The 25,749-nt window shown below is 35.8% G+C and overlaps 4 protein-coding genes and 1 long non-coding RNA gene across 7 annotated transcripts; 4 read left to right on the top strand and 1 right to left on the bottom strand.

Moving 5' to 3' along the window:
- The first annotated feature begins 332 nt into the window (after positions 1-332).
- Positions 333-6,636, top strand: LOC110795239 (probable trehalose-phosphate phosphatase F). Of its 3 annotated transcripts, none has more exons than XM_022000244.2 (13): positions 333-530; positions 3,805-3,908; positions 4,019-4,548; positions 4,651-4,791; positions 4,884-4,955; positions 5,049-5,171; positions 5,280-5,336; positions 5,412-5,513; positions 5,615-5,692; positions 5,773-5,842; positions 5,933-6,003; positions 6,105-6,197; positions 6,299-6,636. In XM_022000244.2, the coding sequence occupies exons 3-13, from the start codon at positions 4,261-4,263 to the stop codon at positions 6,368-6,370; spliced, it is 1,167 nt and encodes a 388-aa protein (XP_021855936.1). In that variant the 5' UTR covers positions 333-530; positions 3,805-3,908; positions 4,019-4,260; the 3' UTR covers positions 6,371-6,636. The 3 variants fall into 3 exon arrangements, with proteins under 3 accessions (XP_021855936.1, XP_056689142.1, XP_056689141.1); XM_056833164.1 differs by lacking the exon at positions 333-530 and adding an exon at positions 3,556-3,692; XM_056833163.1 differs by lacking the exon at positions 333-530 and having other exon boundaries at positions 3,699-3,908.
- Positions 6,637-7,300: 664 nt separating this feature from the next.
- LOC110795238 (uncharacterized) lies at positions 7,301-15,020 on the top strand. The gene is made up of 13 exons (XM_022000243.2): positions 7,301-7,460; positions 7,540-7,651; positions 7,730-7,808; positions 7,899-7,974; positions 8,067-8,150; positions 8,246-8,350; positions 11,906-11,986; positions 12,088-12,152; positions 12,801-12,870; positions 12,954-13,031; positions 13,236-13,333; positions 13,448-13,583; positions 14,537-15,020. Exons 1-13 carry the CDS (start codon positions 7,374-7,376, stop codon positions 14,681-14,683), a joined length of 1,218 nt encoding a protein of 405 aa, XP_021855935.1. The 5' UTR covers positions 7,301-7,373; the 3' UTR covers positions 14,684-15,020.
- Positions 15,021-17,392: 2,372 nt separating this feature from the next.
- Positions 17,393-21,988, top strand: LOC110795237 (acid beta-fructofuranosidase). Its single transcript, XM_022000242.2, has 8 exons — positions 17,393-18,191; positions 18,797-18,805; positions 19,332-20,188; positions 20,306-20,467; positions 20,750-20,985; positions 21,104-21,191; positions 21,295-21,463; positions 21,573-21,988. The coding sequence occupies exons 1-8, from the start codon at positions 17,750-17,752 to the stop codon at positions 21,587-21,589; spliced, it is 1,980 nt and encodes a 659-aa protein (XP_021855934.1). The 5' UTR covers positions 17,393-17,749; the 3' UTR covers positions 21,590-21,988.
- On the bottom strand, positions 19,124-21,916 carry LOC130463884 (uncharacterized). Its single transcript, XR_008924073.1, has 2 exons — positions 21,777-21,916; positions 19,124-20,967 (listed from the first exon to the last, which is right to left on the bottom strand). It is a non-coding gene; the product is annotated as an uncharacterized lncRNA (long non-coding RNA).
- A 224-nt stretch (positions 21,989-22,212) lies between the features above and the next one.
- Positions 22,213-25,722, top strand: LOC130463883 (uncharacterized). Its single transcript, XM_056833165.1, has 2 exons — positions 22,213-23,114; positions 23,775-25,722. Exons 1-2 carry the CDS (start codon positions 22,809-22,811, stop codon positions 23,934-23,936), a joined length of 468 nt encoding a protein of 155 aa, XP_056689143.1. The 5' UTR covers positions 22,213-22,808; the 3' UTR covers positions 23,937-25,722.
- Positions 25,723-25,749: the final 27 nt, after the last annotated feature.

Below are 25,749 nucleotides of genomic sequence, written 5' to 3'. Positions count from 1 at the left end.
ATACGGGTTAATCAAAGACTATTCTTTTACACAAAGTGTGCAATTAGTTAAAATAAATTGAGATACACATAAACTCACTAACCATGACAACCTTAATGGAACGTTATGTACTTATGTGAAGTTATGTCTATTGAGTACACAAGTGACACTCGAAAAAGAATGTGTGAATGTTAGAAAATACTCACGTATAGTAACGATTAACGAATAAAAAACCCCCAAAAAAGTCAACAAAATTTCCAATTGGGGCAGAACCCCCGTCCAAGTTGCCTTGTAAAGCACGTCTTCTAGAAAACCTACGAAATTCTATAAATACAAACATTTTTTCCATCTCAACCTCTTCGTCTCCTTCCTCTTAAGTTTCCCCCCTCTCTCTCTTTTTATTTTATTTTTTTATTTCCTCCATTTTACGCCGTCTTCCCTTCGCTTCAAAGGTCGTTTCTTTCCCGTTTCTTTCAGTAAAAAGGCGTTTCTTTTTCAATTCTGGGATAAATTGAGGGCTAAATTCTGCATTCCGACCCCAATTAACTCAGGTAAACTGGTGCAATTTTAATTTTCTTGAATTTTCAATTGCTTATACACTTTTATTTAATGGAAATGCTGGTTAATTTACTTAATTATCGATAAATTGATGTTGAAATTGGCATAATAATGGTGTTTCTTTTACGAATTTTAGATCTGTTCGTTTTGTTAATGTAATTTTTTAATGGTGTTTTGGTTGTTGTTGATGGTTAATAATGACAGCTGTTTTTATATTTCTTTAGAAATTGAATATGGTGATTTTAATTTGGGTGAAACATGCAAATCAGCTGACTATCATTAATTGTGAAATCTATGCGCTTTTGTTTAATTTAGGATTGCAGTTGATTTCAATTGTTTTGTGCATTTTGGCGGTGAACGTGGCGCATGTTGGGTCATTTTATTTTAATTTTTTATTCATACCAATTTCTTTCTTTTATTTATTTGTAGTGTAAGTATTTTATTTTGTGGTTGTTGTTTTTTTGCTTTATTTTGGCACCAGAAATTTGGTGGTTGGATTAGTGAGTTTACTAAAGTTAGATGCTTGATCGCTTGACCCTTTCTTGTTAAATGCTAAATTTGTAACTAATCTGTCAAATTTTCACTCTTTCTTGAATATCTTCTAGGTAACGTTATTTATGCAAATGGAAATTTGATTGTCTCTTTGATTCAATGCTTAATAGTTACTCCGTAATGTAATGTATGTATCGGTTTCAGTCACGATTAATTATTGAACGACCGAGGATAATTATATTACTCCCTCCGTCCCTAGCTTGTGATTACCATAATTATTATGATTATTACCATAATTATTATGATTATAAAAAGAGGGAGTTGATTGCTACTCCGTACTTGCTAGGATTAATTAGCATTATTGAAGGGGTTTTATATATTATAATGTAGGTCCCTTTTTAAAAATAAAAGACTGAGAAAATGACAATTGATACTTGCAATAGTATTCATGGAAAATGATGGTTTACCCAACCCATTTACCCTTAAAAATAAAAATAAAAAGTTACAATAATATCAGGTGGTCTTTGTTTCTGTCCCAAGAGCCAAACTTCTGGGCATATGTTTGGTTTGTTATTTCTACAATATGTTTGGAAGTTAGTTTCTGGGCATTGCTTGAAAATGTCTTAATCATAATTCATAAGTCAAGCTGTTGTTTTCTTTTTTCATCATAACGTTGTTATGAATATTATAATTAGTACATTTAACTAATTTCTAGCTGTACCTTTTTTCTTCCTCACCTAATTTCTGTCACACTCAAGTCTAGCTAATATAAGAAGTAAGTCATTTCATTCTTGTATTATAAATGGTTAATGGCACTTTTTATAATGTGATTTAGTTATCAAATTATATCTCCTTTTCTGCTTATTTCGTGCATCAGTCGACTAGTCGTTATCCTGATTGTTTAGGAAGAGTATTTGTAGATTCGTAGACGCCCTTTTGCTTGAAGGAGTGTACTACTTATAAAAAAAAGTTTATAGATTATAAGACTTTGTGCAAAAGAATTCATAAATTTCTTTGGGATTGGCTTTCAGCCAACTACACTGTCAAAAGGTTGGTCTATCTTGAAGTTCAACTTTATATGTGTAGCTTTGATGTTTAATTTCTAAAGCCTTTTCCAACTAAAGGGCTATACATCTTTTACAGTTCAACTTTTTGTTGATTACCCCAAACAAGTACGTAGTATTACTGAATTAGTACTCCGTCCATCCCAAATTATCAGTCACATACTTACATCTAAACTTCCCTAACTTATATAAAGGAAAGGTTTTGGAAACTGCGACATCTCTAACCCTAATACTAGTTGTAGCAGTAATGTGGAAGTCTATTTTGGGGGGAGAGATTGTGGTTTGCTGGTGGTCTGTCTTCCTTCTTGGCCTTTTCTGTTTCTTAAAGTATGGCTGTTGAAAACAGGTTAATCCAAAAACACTTTCCGGTGTGTAGGTGACTCTACTTGTATTTTCTAATTGGATGTAGGAAGGTGCTGTTTTTTCTTCAACACCAGCTGGAACTTTTAACGTTTGTATCGATCAACATAAAATAGGATTCATACGAAGTACATCTATGTCTTTTATGAAAAAATGTTGGCTTTTCTTTTCACATTATATACCAAAAATAAATCTTTGCTGCTCTATTCTTAAGAAAATTCCGTTCCCCCTCGCATAATAAAAAGGTCACATGCTTATAAAAACGTGAGACGTTGCACCTAGATCTAAATGCACCGGGGTGTGTTATTGTTGTTCTGTTATTCTTATAGTTTAGGTGTTTAATTTCTCAGGATTATGCTGCTTTCACAGAGGAGTGGTCCATTGTTTTTTGTTGTCTTTAGTGAAAAATTGGGTACAATCAGCTTTGTTTTTACAAGAAAGGCTTGCTTTTTCTTGCATAGTCTTTATGCCAGAGGCCCTTTTTACCTATAGTGACAATTCATTTGAAGTAAATCCACATTTCATATGTAGTGTGCAATAATGTGCCGACTGCTTGAGTTCTGGTGACATAGCTGTGAATAGTTTCTTTGGGACAAAGTGGACCTTATCATAATTAAATAACTTTGAACTGCCAAAATATAAGCATATTTAATGTCTATCTTACTTTTTAAAATAAGGTATTGGGGGCTTTTCTCTTTCTTTTCCACATGTTTGGTCCATTAAAAATTTTACCAATTATTTTTAATCTTACCAAATGACATGTGGCATTGGAGTTTTTGCCAATCTTTGAGAAGATTTACTTCCAAATTTGTAAGTATGTACATTTACATGCTTGTGTGACTGTGAGTAAGTACGGAGTACATCTCAATACGCGAATATTGTTTAGCTGGTTGTGGTCCAAACTCCAAACACGACTTTTAAAACAAGGAAGATTATGCAAAAAGAACATTGTTTAAATCAAGTTTATGATATGCAGTATCCATATTTATGTGCTTGTTCAGAACAGCGCCCATCATCGGTAGTTGAGCATATAGGTTGTATAAATGAATATAATAGGAGAAATAACCAAAAGCTTAGAAGGTGATAGTCATTAATTTTATTGGTATATAAATGATGGTCACTACTTGGTTGCTAGCCCCATAATTTTTTGCATGTTTCATCAATCTAAAGAGTTGTCCCCTCACTACATCAACTTGTCTTTCCTTTGTTAGTGCCACTTCGTTTGCAAGAAGTGACAATGTAAGGAGGATTAACAAAACACTATATTATTTGTATCCACATAGTGTGTGATTGTGATTGTGACTGCTGATGAACATTCAGTTTAGTTAAGCTTATTGTAAATTTGCTTCAGGCTGAGATCAAGATATCAAACTTTGCTGTGAAAACTAAGCCGGGATCGAGGAAATGATTTGCAGCTGTCTTGTGTAAATGCAGCTTAGGATTCAAGATGACAAGGTACTTATTTATAAATTGTGCAGAAGTTGCATTTGTATTGTGTTCATTCTGTTTTTTTTTTTGTTTTTGACAAAATTGGAATTGATGGAAAGATGTGTATCTTTTTGTAGTCTTCAGGGAATGTTTGCTTGATGGACAGTTCTTCAAGCTGCAGCGATAACAAAAAGTTAAAGAGGTGGTTTTTCCTGGACAAGAGGGTTGGATAGTTGGGATTTTTAGATAAGTTGATTGCATAGCTCAATATATAACTGTATTCTGACTAAGTTAGTTATCTCACTCACTGACATAAGAAGCAAAGTTAGTCTCTAGTTTAAGGTTCCTGTTGGCTGCAAGCAAACTGGATTCTATAGACATGATTTCAGGCCAAACCTCCTCTGTTATGTCTGATCCAACTCCCATTAAGGAGAGAGTAGGTATTCATCCAAGCTTAATGCCTTACTCACAGACTGGAACATCATTCTCAAAGGGGATGTATAATATACCAATTCCTAAGAAAAAGACCAGCATGCTTGAAGATGTTCTGTCTAATGGTTGGTTAGATGCCATGAAATCTTCCTCTCCTCCTCGCAAGAAGCTTCTCAAGGACTTCAATGTCGCTGTTGCTTCAGATGACACTGATTTTGTTTATTCGTCTTGGATGGTATCATTCTTTTTCTTTACTTGTGTAATACATGAGTACTAGGGCTGTGATATGATAGCTTTTTTCTAATGGTATTTTGGTGCGTATTTTCTGATTCTATAGAAGAAGCATCCATCTGCCTTGACTTCCTTTGAGGAAATCATAGATTTTGCTGAGGGTAAGAAGGTTGCAATCTTTTTGGACTATGACGGGACCCTTTCTCCAATTGTTGACGACCCTGATCGTGCACTTATGTCCGATGATGTAAGTTTTACCAACTGTTAGGAATCTTGTGTTATTTTACTTTGTTTGTGGTCTAAATCTTCTGCTATCTGCTGAATTTGCCAAATAACTAGATGCGTTCTGCTGTAAGAAATGTCGCTAAGTATTTTCCAACAGCGATCATCAGTGGAAGAAATCGTGATAAGGTAATTAATTAATAAAATAAAACCTTCTTTTACGGTCATGTTGTGGTAGCTACTGGATGTTAATGTAGTGGTTTTCCTGATGCATTTTGTCAGGTGTGTGATTTGGTAGGACTTTCAGAACTACACTATGCTGGTAGTCATGGGATGGATATCATGAGCCCAGTGCACAAACTGTCGAATGGCCACTCTAACACTAATGACTCTACTGACAAGCAGGTGAGGTTTGGACTGTTCAATGTAAAATTGACATATAATATATGGTCTCAATTCAATTGACATATAATTATATGGTCTCAATTCAATTAACATACGTCTGATTTGCAGGATAAGGAAGTAAGTCTGTTCCAGCCTGCTACCGAATTTTTGCCCATGATCGATGAGGTGGGTTTTTCCTCCTCATTTTTGAGTTTTCCTGTTATAGAATCTGCAACTAATGTTAGTCGTCCATGGTTTCAGGTTTTTAGAACCCTTGTCGAGAAGACTAAAGGTATTAAAGGTGTGAATGTTGAGAACCACAAGTTCTGTGCATCTGTACATTACCGTAATGTTGATGAGAAGGTGAGTAAATTACACTAGTTTTTATAAACCTTCAAATACAGTAATTCAGTAGTTGTGACAGTATGTATCTTACTGTATCTGCTTTGGTAAATTGACTGCAGAATTGGCCTACTATTGCTCAGCTTGTTCATGAAGTTCTTAAAAGTTTCCCTCGTTTACGTTTAACTCACGGGCGTAAGGTACTGGCATCTCATTAGTGGTAATAATGAGCTAAGTGGGTTGTGATGTGTTTGGGTTCTTACTAATTTGTATTATGCAGGTTTTAGAGGTTCGACCCGTATTTGATTGGGACAAAGGGAAAGCAGTTGAATTTCTGCTAGAATCCCTTGGTACTTTCACCTCTTTCCCTTTCTGTCTGCCTTTTGATTTGCATAATGTATTGCAGAAATGTTTTGTTGAATTTCTTGTATATTTTACAGGCCTAAGTAAATGTGAAGAAGTGCTCCCAATTTTCATAGGAGATGACAAAACTGATGAGGATGCATTTAGGGTGTGCATTTGATAACTTTGCTACACATTTTTATGTACATAAAATTTCACAGATCAACAGTAATTTATTTGATAATAACTCTCTACCTTAATTCCCGTTAGGTGCTACGCAATGGAAACCGAGGCTATGGTATAATAGTATCCCCAATTCCAAAAGAAACCAAGGCATTCTACTCTCTCAGGGACACTTCAGAGGTGGCTTATTTGGTTTCTTGCCTTGTTTGTTAATTGTTTCTTCTGAAATCAAATTATATGTTAATATCTGATCATTGTGTATTTGTTATTGGGATGAGCAGGTTAAACAATTTCTGGAGGGCTTGGTACAGTGGAAAGAGCAGAGGTACAACTCAAAGAGGAGCACCAATTAATTCATAGACTATTTTTAGGGTAGAGATCAAATTTTCCATTTATGCAGCAAAGGCTGCCTTGCATTATTTACAACTTTCAGTCCATGCTTGTAATTTTAGTTTCTCTCATTTTCATGTTTTTTATTTACTGAAAATTTTCCGCGGTCTCTTCCATCTTCTAAAGTAAATCTATGTTTTTTTTGGGTGGAGAGCAATCTCAGTTAAATGTCTATCGTCAACTATTGGCAAGTTTTTGGTCTTTTTTTTACTATATTGGTTTTGTGTTACTAGTCAGTGTAGGATGTATCACGTATGGACACAATGTTTATCTTTCGGCAATGACCTTTTATAATGGACCTAATTGACATTTGGTAATAATGAACTATTAAGTATTAATGATGGGGGCCAATGGGCTTGAATGTTCATCCCCTTTGTTTCTGGCAACAGAACTATGCCCATTTCTTTTTACTCAGAGTCACCTCTTTACTTGAAGTTATAGATTGTGATTTATGACATATGGAGTGCACAACTTTTTCAGGCAACCAACTCATGGTAGCCTTGATTATGCATTGAAAATCTCATGTGCTAGTTGTTTACTAATTAGGAATCATATACCAGTCCGATATTTAATATCCAATTGTCTTTAAAAGTGTTTAGAGCCAGACTCGTAATCTTATTTTATTTATTTATTGAGATAATCACACTCATCGATCCAGCATGCATTATTTTACTGTTTTAAGCCAGTTTTTAACCAATTAGATTTTTGTCTTTTAATGATTAAGACTGAGAACCTACATATTAGATATATAATCCTCCTCTCTCGTTACTATTTCACTTTTTTTTTTTTTTAACGACAAATATGAATTATAAATGAGGCGGGAGGATTTAAACTTGAGATAATATTGGTAGTGTTTCCCTTAAGTAGTTTTTAGTTAGGGTGTCATTAATCCAAAAGGACATTAAAAAAGGGGGGAAAAGGAGATTAAGAAAAAAACTCTGTAATAAGTCAATAACTGTTGATGAAATGGTCACTCACTCAACTCTCACACTAGCAAAAATGTCTGCAACAACTTTGTCTTCTCCGCCCTCGTCTCTCTCCGCTCCTCTTCAGGTAACTCTTCATTTCTCTTCTTCTCTCTCCTCTCTTTCTGATTGCCATTTCATAATCATTGCAATTTTAATGGTAGCAGGGGTTAGGATCCAAGCTCCCTCTTCGTTCTACTTTCACCTTCAACATTCGGCGATCATCATTTCCTCAACTTCGCGCTTCTGCTAACAATCTCCCTTCTTCTCTTGATTCCGGTAATTCGTTTTCTGATTCATCAATTTAATGTGTTTTTAAAAAAATTTAAATTCTGATTGTTTTGAGTTAATTTAAAGGTTCAAGTACTGAACTTGATGCTGTTTCGAGCTTTAGTGCGATTGTTCCCGATACCGTCATTTTCGATGATTTCCAAAGGTTTATTCACTTATTAATAGCTCGATTTTCGCTTTGTTTTTTTGACTTTGATTGTCAAATTAGTCTTTAATTAATTAAATGTGATCATAGGTTTCCTCCAACTGCTGCTACTGTCAGTTCATCGCTTTTGCTAGGTATTTTGAGTCTTCCTGATACTATATTCAAGGTAAAAATGTTATATCTCAAATTTAGAGAAGATTTAGGGGAAGTTTAACTAATTGTTGATAGTGTGATAATTTCAAATTATTTTGATTGTAGAGTGCGGTTGATACTGCCTTGGCAGACTCTGATTGTGCTAGTATTGGCAAATCTGATGCTAGATTATCATGTTTCTATGACAAGGTTTCACCTTTTTAACCTCTCTTTTCACATGAGGTGTTTTGGATCTTTTTTTGTTGGATCAAGTGTATGATTTGTGATTGTTTGGGGATGATTAGGCCCTAGTGAACTGTGGTGCTGATTTGGCTAAGCTAGTACCTGGTAGGGTGTCGACAGAAGTGGATTCCCGGCTAGCTTACGACACTCACGGGATAATTCACAAGGTATTGATCTTACTCCTTTTCTGTGTTTTTCTATGGAAGTACAAATTACAAACAGGGGAGGGGGAATTTGAACTTAAGGTCACAAGCCCTCAATCTTAACCGCTAATACATCTTTGGTTGAGAGGAAATATGGCTTGCTTTTTTGTGATTTTTGTGAATTGCGGATACCTGGAATACCAATAAACTCATTCTTGGACACATCATTAGGATGAATTTTCATTTGGTGATATCCTGCCCTCAAGTCCAGTTTAGTAAACACCACAGAACTAGAAAGCTCATATGTTGATTCATCAATAACTGGAATTCGAAGTTTATAATTCACTATTATAGTCTACACATAGTATCCAAGTGCATCTTTCTTGCCTGCCAAAAACAGTACAGGGGAAGCAAAAGGGCTGAAACTGCTCTGTATGATGCCCCTATCTAGATTCTAGCATTTCTTGAACTAATTGTTCAATCACATCCTGTTGCTTTAAAGGATATGATCCAGTCTCTAAAGGAATCTTATGATCAAATACATCCGTGAGAAGAGGCAACTCCTTAGGGTCTTCATTCTTCAAAAACTACACTGGATTTCACCTTTAATGCTTTCAATCCTTCACAGTCAGCAGTCAGCACTGACTTCTGGACTTCTGAGCTCAAAAAATCTCTATTATCATAGGTTGTCCATAAACTGTAGCTACATAACTGTGCTGCATTGTCCATTTGTCCATCATTTCCAAAGAAGGTGAACCCTCTTTAACTTTCGACTTCGTTGGTGGAATACCCTTAATGACAAACTGATTACCATCCAAACTAAACTCGTTACTCTTTTCTTAAAATCCCAGTGCCTATGGTACTTAACCATTGAATACCTAAGACCATGTCACAACTTCCTAGGGAAATTGACATTTGTCATAAACTCTTTACTATCCATACTCCAATGAAGTTCTTACAGACTGACAAGCTAAGTGGTTTCCATCAGCCACGGTAATTGCTTGAGTTTCTATTGGTCAATCTGGCATCCCAATTTCTTAGCCAGATCTGCATCTAAAAATTATGAGTGCTCCCTGAATCAATAAGAATATGCAAAGGCTTTCCTTGAACTACTGCCTAAATTCTCATCGTGTGATAGTGTTGATTCCCAGATAAGGCATGAACTGAAATACAAGGCTCGGAGATGTCCTCAAACTCTTGAGAATCACTATCCTCAATATCAGCATGTTTTTCCTTTTCTTCTGAAAGACCTGGAATCCCAACTGTGAATAATTGAGGTTCTCTAAACTGGCATTTATTATTTATGCCATATGGGTGGTCACGTTAGTAAAAAAAACACATAAGCAATCTTTTCTTGCCTGACATCAGCTAGAATGTATTTGAAGTTTTTGGTAGATATTTGTGGGAATTTAGTAAAGGAACATAAGTTGTTTTGTTTGAGGAGTTGGTAAAAGGGGGTGGTTTGTTAGAGTTGGTTACAGAATTTTGAGGTTTTGAAGAATTAAAGCAGAGAAAGAAGATGGTTTATGATACTTATTGTTTGAGATGGAATGAACCAATGATTCTTCCTGCATTCTTGCATATTCTAAGGCCTCAGTGACTGTTGGGGGATTGAATGCCTTAATTGCAGGTTTTAAACCACTAATGAAGCTTTCTAGTATTTATTCATCAGGAAAAACATGGCTATGTATACCTCAAATTTTCAAACCCATCCACATATTCTTCCAATGTACCAGTCTGTTCAAACTTATTGAATTGTTCAACAACATTCAACGAGCACTATCCCTGAACCTAGCGGCCTAGCCTTAACATCATACACAAATTCATTCCAGTCTACAGCCAAGTTCTTCCTAACAGAAAGATAATTTGGTTGCCCAACTTTCAGCTTTATCAGTCATATCAAGGATGCTAAATCTAACCATTGATACATAGGTATTTTACACAAATTAAAATATTTACAGCATTTCTTCACCCAAACAAAGCATTATACCATCAAACATAGGGAAATCTAGCTTTAGATTCATACCTAAGGGTCTGGTGGAATTGACCCTTTCAAAATTTCTTGGAGAAAGTGGTTCTTCAGTGGGTTTCATAGACTGAATCACCCTCATCAGCTCTCCTATTTTGATCCAAGAACTGCTGCTGATAAGTCTGATGTCTCCCCTCAACAATCCTTTCAAAATTCTTCAACTGTTTTCCCATTACAGCCATCTTTTCTAGTTGTAATTGGAGCCAGAATGCTAGAATCTTCAATTGAGTTTTGACGGAAACTTCGACTGAAGACAAGGGTATTCAACAGTTTTGAAGAAAAAATTACAGAAATTAGTCTGTCAATTTATCAGGGACCTTGAGTGTATTACTTTCAAGAATCTTGATTTTTTTGAAGGTTTTAGAGTTGCTTTAATGGCTGAACCTTGATCTGATACCAATGTTACAGGAGCTCAAGCTCAACAGTTTAGCAATCCGATTATAGAAAGATAGAAGAAGAGTTTTTAGGAGAGAGGAAGAATTCTTAGAAAAATAAAGAGTTTAATTATTATTGAGTGGATGAATTATTACAAGATACTGATTTACTTTTGTAGTAGTTACCAAACGAGGTCAACTAAGCTCAGCAGCTGAAACACCACAGGTAAGCTCTAACTAATTCCCTTATAAACTGGATTTCTGTTTTAAGACATCACAGTCTACAACTCTTGTTCCCGCCAAAAATGGCAACTTTAATTTAACAGAAAATGAGAACAAAATTCTGAAAAAAATGAATGCTGGTAACGGTGCTCCATTGGGAGTATTATTTGTTAAATGATTTAATCCTTGACTTCGTTGGTAAATCACGAGTTATTCTTTGGCTTGAGAGTTTTTTCTTTTGTTTTTTCTTGCTAGTTTCTATGCCTGATGCCACTTTAAGGGGGTGGATCTATTATTTTTCGCAGCTATTCTTTTGTGTATAGAAACACCTCTTTGTATACTTCCAATACATTTCCATAAACTTATCCAAACTAAACCAAGATCTCCTCTAAATGGTACTTAGAATGCCTTTAAAGTTAAACACATAGGAAGCAATATTTGTGTCAATCATCCTGATTTATATCTTCTTTTGACGGGAGGAAATCATAGTATTAACGGAAGAAATAGGATGAATCAAGGATCCACTTGTATCCCTCACATTCTGGAAGAAGTGCTTGATGAAATCCTAACTGTGACTTAATAGCACTAATTTGAACTTATTGGCCTTTATAGGAACTTATGTTGGTCTGAATTTGAACTTTGATTGACACTATCTGAACATTTTGCCTACTAAGGAGCAGTACTCTGACATGGAATGATTTTTTATTGAATATTGTACTTCATAAATGAAAGCTACTCTATCGCATATTTTTGGCAAGCTGCTATCTTATTTGTGACACAAAGAAAAGTAAGCCACAGATTCTAAAGCTTGCAGAGACACTGTGGAATAGAGGGGACCAATATATTTTAAGAACATACATACTGTAGAAGATATCAAGTCAAACACCCTAGATCCATAGTACTACGTATAAGTTTTCTTATATTAATTCACGACTATGCTATCAAAATTTTCAGGTGCACGACCTTTTAAAGCTATACAATGATATTGAGGTCCCTGCGGAGCGTTTGCTGTTTAAGATTCCTTCAACATGGCAGGTTTTTAGAAGCAATGAACTTTAAATTGATTCATTCACCGAGCAAGCGTGAACTTGCCAATTTTTAGTACCTCATGTTATCATTGCCTTTTTTATGCTCAGGGAATAGAGGCTGCAAGGGTGCTGGAATCTGAGGGCATACAAACCCACTTGACATTTGTTTATAGGCATGTATAAATACCCACTCATGCTTTTTTGGTATTTTTTGTAGACATTATAAACACCAAATCAGCTTAAATGTTGGGGGTACTTTTCAATGCCACTTGTGAAAAATTATGATTCTTCCTCTTATGCCTAATGGAATTTTTTAAACTCTACTGAACATCAAAACATTTGAACATTGACGACTTAGTTAGAGATAATGATGTCTCTCTACCCATCTCAGAAATTGCAAATTGTTATTGTCGTTTTCAGTTTTCTCCAAGAAATGTGTCATTCCAGACCTGCTGTGCTAAACCATTTTATGCATCACCTCTCACATACATTGCTTCCCTCTATTTGTGTTCAAGCTTTTTTTTTTTTAAAAATAGCAATTTAGAGCTACTAAAATAGACCATTTGAGTAAAATTTTATTCGTACGTGAAGCAGGGAAGAAAAAAAAAAACTATTGGTTTTGGTTTTTAGTGGGGTGTAAATAAACCCCTCCACCCCACGCTTATCGCCTCATTGTTGTGAATTACAAATTTCAAAAGTGGCAAATAATTTGGGATGAATTTTCAGGTTAGGTATGCTTGATTTCTTGATATATGGATTTATGATTGCGACTATGCTGATGCATGTAGCTTATCGCTTATGATTGCTCTGTGATCATTCAGCTTTGCCCAAGCTTCTGCAGCAGCTCAAGCAGGAGCATCTGTCATTCAGATTTTTGTTGGTCGGATAAGGGTAATTTTCAACTAGAAGGAGACATTGAGACGGTTGCAATTATGTGCATTTCTATATTTGTTAAATTATTTCTCATTCTTCAGGATTGGGCACGTAATCATTCTGGTGACTCTGAGATTGAGACTGCTCTTAAAAGAGGGGAAGATCCTGGGTTAGCATTGGTGAGTTTTGGTTCGACTTCCTAAATTCATCTCGTTCAGTCTACTAAGGATTACAATGTTTAATGATTTCACACTGTCTAGCTCAAGTTTGAAAGGAGACTTTTTCACTTGAATGAAAAAGATAAAACCCTTAGAGATGTGTGAATGAGTTGGGGGCCTGTGGGGCTTACTTGACTGCAATCTCATTATATGCAACATTTACAGGTGACAAAAGCATACAATTATATTCATAAATATGGTCACAAATCAAAGCTGATGGCTGCAGCAGTTCGCAACAAGCAGGACCTCTATAGTCTTCTTGGGTAATACAGTCTATAGTCTATACCTTAGTCTCCTTCCAAGTTAAACCTGTTGAGTGCTGCAATAGTTCTGAAGTACTACCAGTTTTTACTCTGTTTCTTATCCATGTCCGTTAGGGTTGATTACATTATAGCACCTCTTAAGGTACTGGAGTCTCTAAAAGACTCCGTAACCACTCCTGATGAGAAGTATGCTTTCACGAGGAGGCTGTCCCCACAATCTGCTGCTACCTATGAGTTCAGCAAAGAAGAGGTACGCTTCTGTCCATGGTTACATAATTGCATTTCTACTTATTAAAGTAAATGTTTACTCAACGGGATCTTGTTGATATTAATGGTATAGTTGTTTTATGGCATTGCTAATATGTGTATGCTGATTCTTTCATAAAAATGGCTTATTATTTTCATTTGAACTTGTAGGATTGTTTCATGTTTCATGTTTCAATTTTCATAGATATGCTAAGTAGCAGCTACTTACATCAGAATAAAAACAAGCCGTTCACTAGTGGTGTATGCTTTTATCACCAAGAAAGATGTTCATAATTTCAAACCGAAGTGATACAGTTGACTAGTTGCCGTAGTTTCTAGTCGTTAAAGACTTCTTAGTTTGTAGGTTAAGACTTTGGGTTAGGTGTGCTTGATTTTATTTACCTCTGGCCTTAATCTTTAGCTGTCCTAATATCAGGATGACCTGGGGGGGGGGGGGGGGGGGGGGTGGGGGGTGATCCTTGCCTTTAAGAAACAACGGAAAATTAGAAATGAGCCCTCGAGTCTTTTTAATACTCTAAAATCTGTATATGTTGTATGACATACATATTTGGTCGACCTCCTCAGCTTCTCTACTGGAATATTTGTGGTCAAATCTTAGTTGCTTAAAATGTATAGGTCGAGGTGAATCACCTAAACAATGGGGACTCATATTTTTAAGAAACAAGTAACGGATAGAAATTAGAAATATAGCTGAGTGAAATCCCATCTAAAAATTTCTAGTATATGCTGCCAAGATATAAGGAGTATGGCAATAACACTTTTTATATTTAGCATGCCAAAAAGGCATCATCTTGTCCTGCATCCTAAAGGTAAAATTATATCCAATGCCCCAAAGGTTGTATTAGCATTGCTACTAGTACCAGGAAGTTGATTTATTTATATCTTAAGTAGTAGGGTTGAAGGTGGGGAAAAGCTGATGGTTTCCTTTTATGTCAGCTTGTAAAGTGGGACCAAAGAAGCTTGACATCAGCAATGGGGCCTTGTGCAGTGGAGCTTCTAACTGCTGGGATTGATGGTTATTCTAATCAAGCAAACCGAGTTGAGGATTTATTTGGGAAGATTTGGCCACCCCCGAATGTATGAACAGCTCGACGTGTTGACCGGTTTTCATTTCCAAAGGAGTAAAAATGATGCATCCACATACTACTTGAGTGAGCTACCCTTCTGACCTCTGGAAACAAATACAGCCTTCCTTTCATTTCCTCTATTGGCCGAGAGATGGTATGCAATCTAGAATAACAAATTGTATCCTTTCTAGACCTATTATAATAGACTTGTCAAATATTATCCAGGAGACTTCTTTTCCTTTCTTTGTGCTTTGGGTTGGGATGTCATTTTACACATACAAGGATTATTCAATACTCTGTATACATTGTTTTCAAGGAAGTGTTTCCGTTATTCAAGGAACGAGTTCTATCAATTCCTTCTCCTCGGTGTTTGGTCTTATTTCCACTTATTTCAGGAAAAATAAGTTTAGATAAGTTCAGATAAGATAATTTCAGGAAAAATAAGGGTTGACCAAATAATTAATATAAGTTTTTATAAAGTCGGTTAAGTTCAGATAAAATAAATTCAGGAAAATAAGTGAATTTCAGGTGAATAGAATGCACCCTTACTTGAAAACCATTCCATGGTGGTTTGGTGGTACTATACGGTTTAACCAATTATCGAACTCACGTATACTATGTAACTCAAAGAATGTGAAGTAGAGGCTGAGTTAAGGCCATAAGATGGAGATAAATTTTACTCAGCATAGTTGTTGATCACTACTATCTGTATGTTTCAGACCAGTTGCTACAGCTAGGATAGTCTTTTCTTAGTAAATGTTTTTCCTGAACCAAATCTATTGTTCTGACCTGTGTCTGAGCATTCTACTAGTGCTTACACAAACTTGCAGTAGTCATTATGAGCTGACATGCATGGACATAAAATATACCATCTTAAACTTTATGAATTAGACAGCATTTCTCATCTGTTCAAGTTGAAACAGTTTTGTGTTTAAGTTGCAGTTAACAGGGGACTCTAGACCAAAACGATATATAATCATTTGAGCTCGAATTTAAACCCGGCTTTTCCGACTCTTGTTATTCTTAAACAGAAGAACTCCAATTCTGATACTTGAAGGAGTTAGGCCCTGTTCTTTTGGACTTGGTTTCAGTTCAATTCAGCTTCATTCAGTTCAACTCAATTCAGTTAAGTTTAGTTTAGTTCAGCCAAAAAAGCTCAGAAGAACAGGGCCTTAGTAAGGTGGGTTAGATGATCCAGAATCCAGGTCATTAGGTGATGTAAGTTAACTGTTAGTTCATCATCTTAGGTTAGGAGAGAGAAAATGAAAGGAGCATGTGAAGGAGCTGAGAAATTAGGGAATAAGGAGGTGCAGCATGTGCATAACAGGACCCAATATTAACATGGTTTGTCTGTCTCCACTATTATTATTACGTACTACAAGTTAAATCCCACCCCGTTAATCATTCAACTTGTCTGCTACTCATTCATACTGGGTTAGTGCCTACTCTTGTCTTCATTTGTAGTTTAGGATCTTCTTTTTATTTTTATTTTGTCTTCACCATTTTCACTACAATTCATAAATCACAACATGGATAATTCGATACTGTAGATCGCGTTTTTGCTTTAGTTTTTTTTTTTACTAAATACAAATCACTCATAACCTTTTTTAGTTGTCAATTTGTGATCTTTTTTAATCAATAATACTTGTAGCCACATCGCAATCCTTGATTCTATGAGTTTTTACTCAAGGTTGCGATAATGATTACAAATATTTTCCCTCCCTCGGCACATCTAAGATGCATCTGGGTACACCGTGCATGCTCTCACATTTTTCCCTTACGCATCATACAAACTTTTCTATAAGGCGGTTTTACACAAAAGATCACCTTAGTATCATATAATTAAGTTAAGCAATGAAACCAATTAGTTAAGCACTTGAACTAATTAGTTAAGCACTGAAACCAATTAGTTAAGCAAAGAAATTAATTAGTTAGGCAATTGAATCAATTAATTAAGTAATGTAATCAATTAGTTAAGAAATTGAACCAATTAGTAGTTAAGCAACCAAAGTAGTCTTTCCGGTAAGGCGGTCTTACACAAAAGTTGCCGTACATATAAATATCACGTGAGGAAAAATGTTAAAAGGATGATTTGATCTATTAATAAACTTTGTACGCAAACAAAGGATTCGAGGAAAAGAATTTTTAGTGTAGTAAAACTCTTCATTGCGTACATAAAACTTTGCAATGAAGAATTTTACTACACTAAAAATTCTCTTCCTGAAATCCTTTGTTTGGGACTCTATCTTTTTATTCTTCTTATGTTCCGTCCTATATACATCCTCTAATAGTCTAATATCGACGGCGATTGGTACCGGAAAAGAAGAAATAAGTATGCATCAAAGGAAAGTTTTAATTTTGGATTAGTCATTTTGCAAAAACCTTCGATCAATTATACGGTAGAAAAGGTTGGAAAACTGTGAGGTCTTGTTCAACATAATTGTTGATAGTCCGTACAAGATTTCAAAAACGCAAATATTGTGAGGCAATCTCGTGATATCTTATTTATGAGACCTGTTTAGCAATGAAAATTATTGCCGCATCGCTCAAAAAAGGAGCAATTTCATACATAAACTTCATGAGTAATTTTGTTTTGGTTTTATGGAATTTCTAACAACGGAATAATTGCATTTTGGACGAACAATAACCAAAAAAGAAATCACACAAAAATATTTTTGAATGTTTAAGAAAGTTTACAGTTGTTCCTCTGTAATTATTCATGCACGCAAAACAGAAATAAAATCTAGGATAATCAATATCAATATTACAACTTTCCTAACGTGGATCATTATCTTTCTCTATCTATCTATCTCTATCTCTAATCTAATCAAGCGGGAAGCCGCCCTTTTGTTAATATATTTTCTGTGATTCTCACATCTCAAACAAACACACTATAAATAAACCAACTTTTCCTCCCAATCACATTCATTACTACTTGGCCGATTTATTTGCCATCCTGTCTTTCTCCACACTTTTTCTCCTTTCTTTCAAACTCTTTTTTCATTCACCATTATCAATCAATATCCAAAAAATAAAACTTGGTTTAACCTCATAATTTTAAGCAACCAAACCAAAATAAACAATGGTTGAATCCTCGGATTCGACCCTCCCCTACTCCTATGCACCTTTAGCCCCAAACCATGAACAAGAACAAGAAAATGGCATAGAAAAACAACAAAGAAGAAAGTCCTTGAAGATTGGGTTGCTCATCTTTTCTGGGCTCATGATTTCTGCATTGATCATGAGCCTTTTGGATTACAACAATGTCGCCAACAATGTGCCTATCAAGCTTGATGATCTAAGCTTGAGACCTCCACCTGAGAATTTGGCTGGTGTAGAAACCATACCAGGATCAGATGACTTGTTGTTTAAGGTTACACGTGGCAAGCCTCATGGTGTTTCAGAGAAGGCTAATGGGTTTCCAATGCGTGGTCTTGGTGTGCCTTTCTTTGATTGGAATGATCTCCAGTTAGCTTGGCAGAAAACTTCTTTTCACTTTCAACCGCAAATGAATTGGATGAATGGTACTTACACTTTTTTGCTTTTTCTTTTTTTGATTTTGATACAATAGATCATAATAACAATTAACAGACCTATCAAAACCCGAGTCTAAACCCGATTCTGACCCGATGAATATGAGTCATTTCTGTACAATGTTAATTCTTAACAGACCTGAATATGACCCTACACAAATTAACCTAACTGAACACAGTCTGTTGGGAGCTTCTAAACAGCTAGCAATGCAATCATGTGACAATGTAGCTAGGGAAAAAGGTAATTAATGTGTTATTAATACTTTTTAAAAGGGTAAGAGATCTTTAAAAAGTGAAAAATAGGAGAATGATAAAAAGAGGATGATAATATGATATAGTAAACTAATTGAAGTTATAAGCAGGCGGTATATTCCTTAATCAAAAACAACAAAAGAAACAAGAGTATTGCTTCATTGGCACTTTTGCATCAGTACCTGGCATTAGCATATGCATATTTTTATACAAAGACATTACAGTATGCCACATTCTCTGTAAAATATTCAAACTTCGCAATTTCTAATATTATCCTTTTCCTTCTCTTCTCTCGCGCTGTTGGTGATCGTTCTTGCTGTGGATGTTGCACTTTTTGCCATCAGATCCAAACGGTAAAGTTGCTTCTTCTTTTAGTTAATTAGTTATATTCTGTCATCTGTTGTATTATGTCATTTTTTTCACAGCTAATTATCTGTCTTCTCAAAGTTGTGACTTGTGAACAAAGTTCAAATATGGGTCGACTCAAGATTATAACTTTGTGACAATTCAGTTCATTATTGTTCGTATTAGAAGTGTCTAAACTCTAAAGCCCTGTGCTCTCAGCTTATAAACATCACTGTTCATCTGCATAATCAGATATTATCAGTAAAAACTTAGTTTTAATGAGAAAAAAATAATTATATTCTGTTAGAGTTCAGTAAAAAAATCAGTTGAGCAGAATATGACAGTAGTGTCATACTTCATCTACCAAAAAAATTATTCAACATACAAAAGGTATGGCTTTTGTATGACTTTCATTACAGATAATGAGTAAGAAGTAGTTGCATGAGTTTCATTACTTTCATTCATGAACATAATTACAAATTTAAAGAGGAAAATGAATCCCAAATCTGATGATGCTTTGTCACTATAAAACAGGTCCATTATACTACAATGGTTGGTACCACTTCTTCTACCAGTACAACCCTGCAGGTGCAGTCTGGGGCAACATTGTATGGGCACATGCTGTTTCCAAGGACCTCATAAAATGGATGGACCTTCCCATAGCCATGGTTGCAGATCGATGGTATGACTTCAACGGCGTGTGGACTGGCTCAGCCACTATCTTACCTGATGGTCAAATCGTAATGCTCTACACTGGTTCAACCAACGAGTCAGTCCAAGTCCAAAATCTAGCTTATCCGGCTAACTTATCTGACCCACTTCTCAGGGAATGGGTCAAGTACCCCGATAACCCAGTCCTCGTGCCACCTCCAGGAATTCACAAATTAGATTTCCGTGACCCTACAACTGCGTGGTTGACCTCTGAAGGTAAATGGAGGATTACAATTGGGTCTAAAATCAACAAAACAGGGATTTCTCTTGTGTATGAAACCACTGATTTCAAGAACTTTGAGCTTTTGGACAACATCCTACATGCTGTACCAACCACTGGTATGTGGGAGTGTGTTGACTTTTTTCCAGTCTCGGTGTCTGAGTCAAACGGGCTTGATACGTCCATTAACGGTCCATTAGTGAAGCATGTACTCAAAGCAAGCATGGATGATAATAGGAATGATTACTACGCAATTGGAACCTACAATGAGGCTAATGGTACATGGATCCCTGATAATGCTGCCATTGATGTTGGTATTGGATTAAGGTATGATTATGGCAAGTTTTATGCTTCCAAAACATTTTATGATCAAGAAAAGAAGAGAAGGATCTTGTGGGGTTGGGTCACTGAAGGTGACAGTGAAGCAGCTGATGTTAGGAAAGGATGGGCATCTCTTCAGGTACTTAAACATAAATCATTCTTTCTGTAATTTTTCTATGGTTCTTTTTACAAAAATGAGTTATATACGAAGTATAAGACAAGTTTATTTACACGTTGCATGATGAATGATAAACAGGGAGTTCCAAGAACCGTGTTGTATGACCAAAAAACTAAAACCAACTTAGTTCAATGGCCCGTGGAGGAAGTAGAAAACCTAAGACACAACAGCAAGGAGTTTGACAAGGTTGTAGTTCCTGCAGGATCTGTTGTGCCATTGGATGTTCGCGCAGCCACAGAGGTCGCAACTCGTTCTCTAATTAACCTTTTTGTGATAACTCACTTAATTGAGGAACCAATTAGTCTCCGTTTGGTAGGGTGTAAAACGTTTTCATTAAAAACAATTTCCTCTTTTCAATCATTTTGAAAAGAATTTCCTAGTTTCTCCCTTGGAAAATGTTTTCCGTGGAAAATCATTTTGCATTGAAAACGTTCTACACCAAACCAAACAGAACCTTAGAGAAAATCATAGACTTGCTATTAACTAGTAATTAATCTCTTGCTTTGGTAATTCCACATGCAGATAGATATAACAGCAGAATTTGAGATTGAAAAAGAGGCATTGGAAAGTTTACCCTTTTCGGGAGAAGAGTATAGCTGCCCAGACAGCAAGGGAGCTACTCAAAGGGGTGCTCTTGGACCTTTCGGGATTTTGATTCTTGCTGATAAGAATCTTTCTGAGCAAACTCCTGTCTATTTTTATATCATCAAAACCTTCAATGGCAGGTTCAAAACCTTCTTCTGCACAGATTTAACAAGGTCAGTATTTAGAACTAATATTTTATTGTTCTGGATTCTAATTGTGCTTGATCATTTCTTCTTCTTCTGTTGCGAACATGAAAGATTTCTTATTTGGTTGATGATATGATGTATGCAGGTCATCTGTAGCACCTGATGTTGTCAAAGACATATATGGTGAAACAGTTCCAGTTCTCAAAGGTGAAAGATTATCCATGAGAATTCTGGTAATTAAGCTAACCTGAAAAACTCTTTTCTTCAATTCCTTTGTTACTTCCTTCAATTCTAGTCATATTAGCCAAAATCTAATTATATGTCATTGCTAAAAAGGTGGATCACTCAATAGTAGAAGCCTATGCACAAAACGGTAGAACCTGTATTACATCCCGGGTTTACCCAACAAAGGCGATATACAAAGACGCAAAGCTATATGTGTTCAACAATGCAACTGAGGCCAGTGTCACAGCTTCCATCAAGACCTGGCAAATGAGTTCTGCACGTATGTATGCTCGATCTACTACTCCATTTGACTTCTTTTGTTGATTTTATATGAACTTAGACTAACACAATTTTCCTTTTTTCTTTATTTTGTTTTTATGATAATATAGGAAACCAGGTGATGTAGAAGAAGTTAAAAAAGAGAGTCTGCAATTCATTTGATGGAAGAGGATGAGCAACGGGAATACAGTGGAGTTTATCCCAACTCAATTACAAGCTAGCCATGCCAATATGCTATGCAATGCCATTCATTTATTCATTCATTTATTTATTATACAGCATTCATCATATATACAGTGTCAAGAAAAACTCACATTTTGAGGGAAGAAGAAGAAGAAGAAAAACGAAATATATTCTACATAGTCGTTGAGTTTCGATTGCTCCCCGTGTTGCTCGATTCCTTCGTCAGTTCGTTTCATTGAAGTTCATTCATCCATTATGTAGTCATTGGTATAGAAATGAACTTGTGAATTTTGATGTTCATATCCTGATTATTGGTATTAATGAAATTTTATTGTTGTTTTTATTTTTTTTAATAGAATCAATCATGCACAAACAGAAGTACAAACTACAGAGTACAAACAAAGTACTTGAGGGTGACAAAACCTTCTTGGAAGGACCCCTCAAACCTCAAAAGAACAAAAATACAACATAGTTAACGGGCCTAGCTAACTAAACCCAACTTAAAGGGAACCAGAATTTAAACTCTCATTTTATAAAGAATCAAATTATTCCCTGTTACTCATTATACATAGTACTCCCTCCGTTTCTTTTTGTTGTATCCGTTTCCTTTTTAGTCGTTTCATAATGTTGTATCCACTTAGAATCTTTCCATTTTTGGACATACTTTTTTTCCTAAAATACCCTTATATTTCAATCTAATAACCAAAAAACCTAAAGAATCTACCCATATTCCCACCTAATTTTCCCCACCCATAATATTTTATTCATTTAACCCACCCACCTCCCTTATTAAATTAATAAAACCCTAACGTCACTCTCACCTCTCTCTCCTTATAACCCGTCCCTCTCACCCTCTCTCTCCTCATTCTCTTCGGATCCCTCTCTCCTCCTGTCTCCCTCTCTCTCCTCAAGAAATCTCCCTGTTTCTCTAAAAACCCTAACCTTCTCCGCCCCTGTTCTTCGTTTTTTTTTGGTGAGATCTCTCAGATCTTTGGGGTTTTCGCTCAAAATTGTTCTCAAACTTTAACCGGAACGACATTCCGGTGAGATCCCCTCTAGTTTTGTCCCCTTTGTCGTCCCAAATCCCGGTTGGTAATCGATTCTCTGGTGAAATTTTTTTGGGGATAAAATCGGAGTTTTATTAGGGTTTTATTAATTTCTTAATGGGATCCTCTTCCTCCAAATATCTTCCGACTTATTCGGTTGGTACTTCTGGGCAACGAATTCCTGACTCAAACTGTGATTGGGGCTCGAAATGCATTTGTCCCAACAACGAGCACTCGTATTCTGGCGAGTATCTGAATAATTTGAGGTTGGCCCAGAAGGAGAACACGAGTACCCGAAATTATCTCAAAGCTTGGTTTGAGAAAATGGAAGTGGAGCCTGGTGAAGAGGTGGAGTCCAAATACGACGATCGAGTCCCCACACCAGCAGATCTGAGATTCTTTGGAGGAGACGAATCTGATGAGGTATATTTCCTTATTTTTGGGTTTTTTTTCCTGATTTTTCGAGTTAATTAGGGTTTACTCTGTTTTTGGGATTTTTTGTGTTTCTTGGAGAAAATCTGTGATTTTTGGTTGAAACGTAGGTTTTCTAATAAAATTAGGGTTACTCTGCATGTTCTGATTTTTTGAGATTTTTTGTGAATTTTAATGATTTTTTTTCATTTGTTGATGATTTTTGTGAATTGTTTTAGATTTAACATTGGTTCATTTTTTGTGATCATGCATGTCCCATAAATGTTTGATTTTTGTGTTAAATGATGAAGTTTTCGAATTGCATGTCAGAGATTCGTTGATAATTTTTGTTAAATGATGAAGTTTTCTAATTGCATGTAAGAGATCCCTTGATTTATTTTGTTAAATGATAAATTTTCGAATTGCATGTCAGAGATCCCTTGATTTTTTTGGTTAAATGATGAAGTTCATGAATTGCATGTTAGAGATCCCTTGATTTTTCTCGATTTTTATGAGTTTATTTAAATTGCATGTTGAATACCATGAATGTTGGTCTGTTTTGGTTGATTTGGATGTTCAATTCCATGATTACTTTGATGATGTTGTTCTTTGATCTTGTTAAGTTGATGTGAAATATATTAAACATATTTTATGTCCCCTCTTGATTGCAAGGAACCCAATCACTCTGATTCATTCGACCTATACTATGTGGGTGAGTGTGAGAACACAACTGCTGGTCCAGAGGTTTCTGATGGGCAATGTTCGGTTTCGTCCCCAAACGTGAAGGAAGATGAAATAAAAAAAAAGCCACCTAAGGGTGTTGATGATGCTTAGAGATAAGTGTGTCTTCTATAAACCCTCTTTTAATTATATTTGGATTGCTGGTTAGCTGTGGAGACATAAGGTGGAGTAGCCAACAACTGTGATCTGTTGTTGGCAAGGGGTGTTGTTGTTTTGTTGATGATGTGATAGGGTTTGGAGTGTATTCATGTCCTCTATTATTGCCTTGTTGCTTGAAACATGTTGCCTTGTTGATTGATGAATGTTGCCTTGTTGATTGATGAATGTTGCCTTGTTGATTGATGAATGTTGCCTTGTGTGCTTGCTGATTTAATAATGTTGCCTGTTGAAACTGTCATATGTTTGCTGGTTGATTAGTGTTGCCTTGAGAGGGGTGAAAGCATATGGGATGGGTTTATGAATAAAATTTTAACATGTGATTGGAAAAAAACAGTTTCATTAAAGTCCCCTCTTATTGTTTGTCTTTCCTGAATGCTTGGTCTGTGATGTTAGGGTTTGAATGAGGTCTATGATGAGTCTTTCAGTGCTGAGAAACTATCCATGTTTCATAAACCACAGTGCGCCATTAGCATCCAGCCGTAGGCTGTATGAGGCTTTTGTGTGCTAATGGTTTGTGAACATGGTGTGGTTCAATGAAGCTTGGGGACATCTGAGACCAAATTTAACATGATGATGAGTCTTTCATATGCTGAGTCTTTCATATGCTGAGAAACAATTCAAGTTACATCGATGATGAGTCTTTCATATGCTGAGAAACAATTCAAGTTACCTACACTCACTCGTGCTGCCATTAGTATCAGTGATGATGCTTCTCAGGCGCTAAGTGTGTGTAGGTTGAATTTGTTTCAATGATGCTTGGGGACATCTGAGATGAATTTTGATGTCATGCATGTTTTACTTTTGTTAGTTAGGTGGTCCTTCAAAGGGGATTGACTTATTTTTAAATATCCAATGCGATAGTTCACAATTTGTCAATTCCCTTTGGAAGGACCACCATGACACTTAAACAACATGTTTGATTGTGGTGTTAATGATAATCAATGATGTTAAAGGTTGATATCCTGAGATTTATGTTTCAATACTTGTCCTTTAACTCCTTTTGTCGAATGGAGTGATTGTCATTTCACATGATCAGTAGTGAATATCAATCATTCCGTTCGGCAAAAGGATGTTAAAGTTGAGAAAATATTGATACAATAGATCAATGATGCTATTCAACAACTCTGAGATTGGAACCCTAATGTTTGCTAATGTCCCATGTGTGAGTTTGGTCATTGTTAAAATTTGGAAACATACTACATATATGCTGTAAATCAACCTATCTGAGATTGTTGTGCCTTGTCCATTGCTGCCTTGTTATTTGTTTTGAGTCATCTATGATGAGTCTTCATTTGCTGACACTCAAACCCTATATTCCATTAACACTCATGCGCCATTAGCATGAATAATGCTTCTCAGGAGCTAAGTGTTGGTGGATGGGGTTTGTGTGAGGGATGCTTGGGGACATTCTGAGATGGTTGTGTGTACTTGCTTCTATGTACTTGATGCCTTCTTCTTCATGCTTTGTTCAATGATGAATTGGTTTAAGCATATCGAATTTTACTTTTGTTGACGCATCGGTATCTAGGTGGTAAGATTTTCCATCTGAAAATGATGTGATATGCATTCTTTCCACTTAGATGCCGATGTGTTTAGAGAAGTGATTTTGCATATGACTTTCTAAGTATGTTGTAAGTAAATACCTTGCCTTTGCTGCCTTGCTCATGGCCTTGTTTTTTTGAGTTGTTCAATGATGAAATGATTTAGTAACTCGAATATTACATCTTTTGACGCATCGGTTTCAAAA

Source organism: Spinacia oleracea, chromosome 6, assembly GCF_020520425.1.
Source record: "Spinacia oleracea cultivar Varoflay chromosome 6, BTI_SOV_V1, whole genome shotgun sequence".
Lineage (NCBI taxonomy): Eukaryota > Viridiplantae > Streptophyta > Magnoliopsida > Caryophyllales > Amaranthaceae > Spinacia > Spinacia oleracea.
This window is presented reverse-complemented; position numbering and strand designations above follow the sequence as displayed.

Bases quoted from the DNA above. Each gene is read 5' to 3' on its own strand.
- LOC110795239 (XM_022000244.2), top strand. From the start codon at position 4,261: ATGATTTCAGGCCAAACCTCCTCTGTTATGTCTGATCCAACTCCCATT. The intron at 5,337-5,411 runs GTGGGTTTTTCC...CCATGGTTTCAG, and splicing joins TTTTGCCCATGATCGATGAG to GTTTTTAGAACCCTTGTCGA. The intron at 5,693-5,772 runs GTACTGGCATCT...TGTATTATGCAG, and splicing joins GTTTAACTCACGGGCGTAAG to GTTTTAGAGGTTCGACCCGT.
- LOC110795238 (XM_022000243.2), top strand. From the start codon at position 7,374: ATGGTCACTCACTCAACTCTCACACTAGCAAAAATGTCTGCAACAACT. The intron at 7,975-8,066 runs GTAAAAATGTTA...TTTTGATTGTAG, and splicing joins TTCCTGATACTATATTCAAG to AGTGCGGTTGATACTGCCTT. The intron at 12,871-12,953 runs GTAATTTTCAAC...CTCATTCTTCAG, and splicing joins TTTTTGTTGGTCGGATAAGG to GATTGGGCACGTAATCATTC.
- LOC110795237 (XM_022000242.2), top strand. From the start codon at position 17,750: ATGGTTGAATCCTCGGATTCGACCCTCCCCTACTCCTATGCACCTTTA. The intron at 20,468-20,749 runs GTCGCAACTCGT...TTCCACATGCAG, and splicing joins ATGTTCGCGCAGCCACAGAG to ATAGATATAACAGCAGAATT. The intron at 20,986-21,103 runs GTCAGTATTTAG...TGATGTATGCAG, and splicing joins TTCTGCACAGATTTAACAAG to GTCATCTGTAGCACCTGATG.
- LOC130463883 (XM_056833165.1), top strand. From the start codon at position 22,809: ATGGGATCCTCTTCCTCCAAATATCTTCCGACTTATTCGGTTGGTACT. The intron at 23,115-23,774 runs GTATATTTCCTT...CTTGATTGCAAG, and splicing joins GAGGAGACGAATCTGATGAG to GAACCCAATCACTCTGATTC.